The 6,873-nt window shown below is 40.3% G+C and overlaps 1 protein-coding gene across 2 annotated transcripts in view; it reads right to left on the bottom strand.

Annotated features, from left to right (window-relative positions):
- The window catches only part of LOC102203034 (class I histocompatibility antigen, F10 alpha chain-like), a 9,121-nt gene extending 2,749 nt beyond the window's left edge, over window positions 1-6,372 (bottom strand). Inside the window, exons 1-8 of one of the 2 annotated variants that reach the window (XM_005750311.1) lie at window positions 6,184-6,372; window positions 4,189-4,464; window positions 3,793-4,092; window positions 2,383-2,667; window positions 1,609-1,746; window positions 1,152-1,175; window positions 280-312; window positions 82-132 (exon numbers count right to left, since the gene is read on the bottom strand). In XM_005750311.1, coding sequence (XP_005750368.1) covers window positions 82-132; window positions 280-312; window positions 1,152-1,175; window positions 1,609-1,746; window positions 2,383-2,667; window positions 3,793-4,092; window positions 4,189-4,464; window positions 6,184-6,238 — 1,162 coding nt within the window. In that variant the 5' untranslated portion in view covers window positions 6,239-6,372. The remainder of the gene's footprint in view (window positions 1-81; window positions 133-279; window positions 313-1,151; window positions 1,176-1,608; window positions 1,747-2,382; window positions 2,668-3,792; window positions 4,093-4,188; window positions 4,465-6,183) is intronic. The other variant, XM_005750312.1, reaches the window with a different exon arrangement.
- Window positions 6,373-6,873: the final 501 nt, after the last annotated feature.

The raw sequence follows: 6,873 nt of genomic DNA, 5'->3' as shown, positions 1-6,873 counted from the left end.
AAAAAAACCTAAACTGAACCAAGTAAACCACCTGTGGAGACCGAAACCCTTCCAATGCAGCCTTTATTTGAAAATACTAACCAGCGAGACAAGGGTCAGAGTCACCGGTAGGGCTGTCGGACCGCTGTGACCCTGTGAAAGGAAGAAGAAGTATTCAGGTACAGTGTGTGTGCCTGCAGCAGCATGTGTAACACATGTAAGATGACATATTTTGATGTTTGTAGCTTTTTAAAAATGTATTTAATTCTGAATATAGCACTGATGCAGATGAACACTTACCAGTGGGGCTGGGATTGAGAGGTGACCCGCTGCCTACACACACACAGGAATATTAAAGCACATGTGTTACAGATGAAACTTTTACACACTATGCTGTTACTAATGCAACAGTGTGCCCTTGTTTTCAGTCCATTACTTATGTTGCTTGTGTTTTATTTGTAACGGACTGCAGGTATAAACTGGCTTTAAGCCAATATTAATTTGGCAACATTTGGCAAGATAAATATGAGCAAATAATCACTTCTTATTTTAGTCATAAAATTATTCTTAACATTTAAGAAGATCCAGAGCAGAAGCTGAGAGCAACATCATAGATCGAAACTTCAAACAAAGGCCAAATACTTTTATATTGCTTAATAATTAGTATGAAACTCATTGTGCAAATATCAGTCTGCACAAAACCACTTTGAAGGATTCACTTTCAGTATTTTTTATTATAAGACAGTGGTGAGTACTGATACAGAGCACAGTTTGAGATTTGAATGAAAAAGCATGCGAGTGTGAATAGACCCAGTTTACACAGTGCTCCATGTCTGATTATTTTATTACTCTGTATTAATAAGACAACAACCACGACACAGAGTTTGTGCTCCTGAAAAATGGGTGATAGATGTGTTAGCATGAATAAAGAACATGTTGTCTTTCATGGGCTCAAGAGCTACTAAGTATCCGCCAATTTACAGTAATGTGAGCTCTCTGTACATTTATATATTTATGCACTTATTTCAGAAGAGACTGCCTCGTTAATGGTGCCTGCATTAGGTTGAACTGACATAATACTAGTTACAATTTCAAATGGAGTTCCTGTAGCACTCATTCAAAGCTTGGTTTTCTTACCCACATCAAACTTTGCAGAAAAGAAAAAACCTTACCGCCACTTTTGTTGCCATCACCTCCTGCAAGTACAGAAAGTATAATAGATCATGAATCACATCAATCAGAACTTTAACCAAGCTCACATTATACCTCATAATGACTGAAAGGGGTCCAGTTCGATGTGACCCTTTAACGGGCAAACGTACTTGAGAAGCTGCTGTAAATGTTAACTGAATGACAATAAATGCTGTTAACTAAAATGATCGATTTCTAACATTACTTATCAATTATTTTGATTGACAATATTTGAACAGCTGATTAATAAGTAGAGTACTTTACTGCTTATTATCACTTTCGTTTATTCTGAGGATTTTTAAAAAAAACAAAAAACATATTTGCCTGTGTTCATGCTTACATGATATAAAACTATTTGGTGCAATAAAAAATAAAAAAACTATTTAACTCAACCACTGTTGCAAACAGTTATCATACAAAATGGTTCACTGCACCTACCAATAATGCCCCGTTTCTTTAAGATCAGAACCAGAGACACTCCAACAATAACCAGGACCAAGACTACAGCTACAACACCAATGATAACACCCATGTTTCCCTCAGTCTGAGTCTCAGGATCTTTAAACATGCTGTGGTCTGAAACACAGAAAACACTCACATTAGGACTTGATGTTCAATTGACATTAAAATGACTGAAATGTAGTTTTAAAGTTACAGTTAAAATAAAAAGAACATGCACTGGTTATTTGTGCAAGTGAGAAATGTGACAAATAACACTAGTTATTATTAAAACTAGTGTTTTCAGTCGTTTTCACAGAGTTGTGCGTCCACATTGAAACGGCTGAAACTGCTTATGTCCCAGATCTGAGCATGCGCAAAAGCCAGTGAGAATTAAAGAATTTGAAGAAAAGCTATCTGGAGCATGAACAAACTGATATTCATCTTTTTCAGGGCTGTCAAAATTGAGAGCAAACAAAATGACTGCTGTACAATGCGCTCCACTATTTTTGTTTAATTGGTCACATGACTAACATGCGTCATCGTTTTAGAAGGTCTGCGTTTTCGAGCGTCCACACTGTGACGGGGCAGCTCCGTTTTGAAATGTATGCGTTTTGGAGTGCGTTTTCAAAACGCAGCGCTTTTCCTTGGGGAAAACACCATGTCAGTGTGGACGGGGGGCCAAAACGGAGAGAAAAACATGCATTAGTCTGGACATAGCCTAAATAAATAAGATTAGCAAATGATGGAAACAATTTTTTAAAAGTTTCTTACCCCAGAAACTGATAACATTCACACTGGATGCCTTATGAACGACTTCACAGCTGAACTTTGACAGGTCAGACTTCAGAATCTCCACATGGTCTCGTCTCTGGAAGGTCTCATCGTTATTCGGAACAACACCTGAGCTCTTCAGTCCGTCGTCTGCAGTCAGAACACGTCCGTTCCTCTTGATCTGCAATTCGATGTCTTTGGGGTAGAAGCCTGTGGCGAGGCAGGTCAGGATGAGGTTGGTCCCCCCTTTGACCTTCTTTCCAAACACGTACACGTCAGGTTTCACTGGAAGGAGGACATGTGAAGTGATGTCACCACATAGGTTATCACCTGAATTTGGTTCTTTCTGACAGATCAAAACGGCGTATGAATAGTACTGGCTATAGCTACTTAACAAAACTGCTTTCAGTACACTGTTGAGACTCTCTAAAAGCCACATTTATACTCTCCACACCTTTAAACAATATTGTAAACATCTCTACAACCACGCATGGGAATCACTTCCTTTTTCACAGCATTTTAACAGAAGAAAAAGCTCCGTTTATTCTCTTCTGCTTATTATTATCATTGTCACACGCTGGAGGCTGAAGCCCAGCTACTACTGCGGAAGAGACGGGCTATACCCTGGAGAGGTCGCCAGCCTGATGCAGAGCTAACACATATTCAAGCTCATTTAAAAATGTCTGATATATATTTACTATTTGGTTAATGTTCAACTTGTCAACAATCATGAACTGCTGTTTCTGATTTTTCAAATAAAGAGACGGAGAAGTTGTAGGACACTTGAGCTCTGTTCACACATGAGCCAACCCTTTACTTTTCTAGAGATTTCTCAGCTGAGGTTCCTGTGAGAACCTTCAAACTTGATTTAGCGTGTCTGAGTGTCCTGCTGCACTGAGACATGAACAAAAAACCAACACATCTATCACGTGATTGTCCTGCCTTCTGCGCTCAGGCAGCTCCATCACCAAAACTTAACACTGTAGCACTTTCTAATAGTGGCAATGTAGATGACACAAAAATGAAAACTTCAATATTCCAACTGATTCTGTAAAAATTTATAAAAATAAAACCTTTTGAGTTCATGCCAAAATTACAATTTTTAACTTAGGAAAGGTGATTTTGAGAAATATTATTAAGATTTGATATTTTTGAACTTCTACCATAATCACATTTTTTATGTAAATGTTGAAACGTGTGGACCTAAAACGGCTTCCTGACAAATGCTGTGAAAAAGTAAAAGGTCACAGACTGAAATCCACGTTACAGTATGTAAGAAACTTTCTACCTTAATCTGTCTGAACAACAACAACTATCACTAAAACTAAATTTTTAAACTATCAGTTACTAATACAAATATTGATCATTGTTTTGAATATTACATGTCAAATTATTTCATGTCATACATACAGGCGTTTCGTAGCTGCTGTTGTTCATAATTCACAAACTTGCTCAGCCAATCGATGCACTCGTTCTCCAGGTAGCCCTTGGTGTACTCTTTCAGCACCGGGACGCCGTCCCACTTCCTCTTGGTTAGTTGTGCCTCGGGAGTCGGAGCGACCCAGACTCCGCTTCTATCATCGAAGGACAGGAAGTCGTCTCCATCGTAGTTGTACATGTCCATGCCTCGGACAAACCTGAGCGTGCCGTCAGGCTGCGTCTGACCCTCACAGCCGTGCATCCACTGAAGAACGTGAGGGGCTGAAGGACCAACAGTGACAGAAATGAACAAGATATCAGAAGAACAGAGATTCAGAGAGGACACCATGATGTGTGCGTCAGGATTAAAACGGAGCGACAACTTACTGGTTGAGTTATTCTGTCTCATTCGCTTCATCAGGATGCCGATGTTGACCTTGAACCACTGCTGCTTGCTCTTGCGGGACTGTGTGCCTTTATCCCAGTAATCAGCAGGTAAACGCTCTCTCATCCACTCCTGTTTGGGAACCTTTGTCTGATGCTCGCTGTCAAAGTAGTCGATCATCCGGTTGTCCAGCAAACCCATGGCTGTGAACTCGTGGATGCCCGGGAGGCCGACAGGTTTGGAGAGCGCCGTGTAGATGTAGTTGAGGGAGTGAGTGTCTGAAAGTCACACAGGAGGGAAAACACACAATATTAATTTATTTATCACAGCTGAGAAGCAGCAGATCTGACTTGTGCACTGAAGTTATTTTTTAATAAAGTTAAAGTAAAAACAGCTGCTTAGTGAAGTGAGAGTTGAAACTGAAGCCGTTTTCAGTTTCTGTCCTCAGCTGTGTGTAGACGTCACTGCACTGAAACACTTCCTGCTCTTGCGCGGCCTTCGGTTAGCTCACATTCACAACCACTGAAGCTTTTTACGAGTTTATCTAGCAGCATGTTTTCGTTTTTAACATAAAGCTCTATAAATATTCTCTGAAGTGAAATTTTCTATATGAAAACACTGTTCATTCAGTTGTTAAAGAAAATAGAGACAGCTCTGACAACAACGATGATTCCACGCAGAACAAGCGCTAGAGTCCAGTCTGGATGTTTAAGTTAACCGGTGACAGTCACAGAACATTATGTCAGGTTACAGTAATGAACTAAACCTGAAGAAAACTGACAGAAAATCTTACAAAACTATTGAAAATATTTAAAAAGTGCAAAAATGTTATTTTTAGTCTCTTTCTGTTTGGTTACATCTAGTCAACCTGCAGAGCCAACTAAATTGAATTTAAAAGTAAACAAATAAGAAGAAATAAAACTAGAATAACAGCGAGGCAGACTTATGAAACTGAGAGAAACTCAGTAACTTTGTCATCTTTGCTTACTAAATGTAAAATAAATAAATAAAAGCAATAAAATGTTCATGACTTGCTGTTAGAATAATTAAATAGCTTTCCTGAGCATTAGCTGTTTTTTCCAGGTAAAGAGATTATTGTAACGTTCCTGTTTCTGTGTAAACGTCAGAAGCTTCACCTCAGACCTGAAACAACATCAGCACAGCAGTAATTCGTTTCATTTAAAAGTTATTCCTTTGATTTCAGCTTTGATCAGCAGCTCTGACCTCAAACCCACAGAGACACGAGTGACGTGTTTCTGTCAGCGTGGGGAAAAACCCTGCAGTGTCTCAGGTGCGTTCACTGAATGTGGGAAAAATGTTCTTAATTCAACAAAAGATTTTCAAATCTCGCACGTGTCTCAGGCAAGCAGGAAAACAAGTTGTTTACAGTAAACTCTGAGATGCTTCTGACTGGTCGTCACGTCACAGATATGATAACGATGCGATCAGTCCGGCTCAGCAGCATCAGCTCACAGCGACACACCTGTTCTTACCTGTTTACTGAGAACTGATGAGTGTCAGGACAAGTTTTACAACCGCTAACACAAGTCCACACACACACACACACACACACACACACACACAGTTTACAGCCGGGATCTTCAGTCAGCTTTGAAGTTTTCAGGTTTTGAACTCAACAGTTCATATGAAACGGTCTGATCTTAAAACACAGCCAAGAATTTAAATGAAAAACTTAAATCCATAAAATGTTCAGTATTTGTGTCTGTAAGTGTTTCTCTGTGGGCCTCAGCAGACCCGCGGCAGCAGCTGAACTTGAGAAACTCCTGGGAGGATTAAAGCGCTTTCTTATTTCCCACTTTCACACACCTGGTGTACAGAGTCACGCCACGGCACAAAAACACCCCCCAAAAACTTTTTTTGCAGATTAATTAAACTAAAATCGTCGTCTGAACTTTTGTTTTTCTGCGACGTCACAGTCCGTTTTTACTTTCGGTTTGGACCCGCTCCGCTAGCGTCGGTAAAAAGCGCAAACTCACCGCAGTTTACGGCCAGCGCCGTCCCCAGAAGGACCAACACCGCGAACAGGTTCATCGTGACTCCGAATCAGAGCCTCTGCTCGGTAAAAATCTCAGATTTATCCGCTTGTCGGTCGGAGACGTCCTCCCCGCGTTCTTCCTGAAGTGATCGTCTCTATTTCCTGACTCTGTCTGCTCACTGCTGCATTCACGGCCGCTCGTAAACCACAGACGCCTTCAAGTCACGCCCACCTGCTGGCCTCAATAGCGTTTACGTAACTGACAAAGGTGAGAGAGCAGGTAGAACCAACGGAGCTCAAACTGTCCCACAAACTGCATTTATTTATTTTATCACAGAGACAGAAGCTTCCGGTTTGAGTGGTTGAAAAGACCCCAAATGTCCCCGACTGGAAGGATTTCACAAACTTAAGAAGCCGAGCTGAGTTTTTTTAAAGCCATGCAGACCACCAGGACCTGAAGGACCGATAACACGGACACCTTCACCTCAGCGCTCACTGATCAGTCTGAAAAACTCAGCTCAGAGAAACAGGATTCACTTTTTACTCAAAGTCTACCCTGGAAATAAACAATTATTATTATTATTATTATTGTAATAATAATCTGTGCGTTTTTTCACGTGTTTGTGGTTCTTTAGAATACTTTAAACCTTTTAAACTAAAATAACCACTTTTCAGATTGGACCCTGTGCGG

The sequence above is a fragment of the Pundamilia nyererei genome, unplaced genomic scaffold, assembly GCF_000239375.1.
Source record: "Pundamilia nyererei isolate P.nyererei 1_Seehausen unplaced genomic scaffold, PunNye1.0 scaffold00268, whole genome shotgun sequence".
NCBI classification, from domain to species: Eukaryota; Metazoa; Chordata; class Actinopteri; order Cichliformes; family Cichlidae; genus Pundamilia; species Pundamilia nyererei.
The sequence above is the reverse complement of the archived record's forward strand: the minus strand, read 5'-3'. Positions and strand labels throughout refer to the sequence as shown.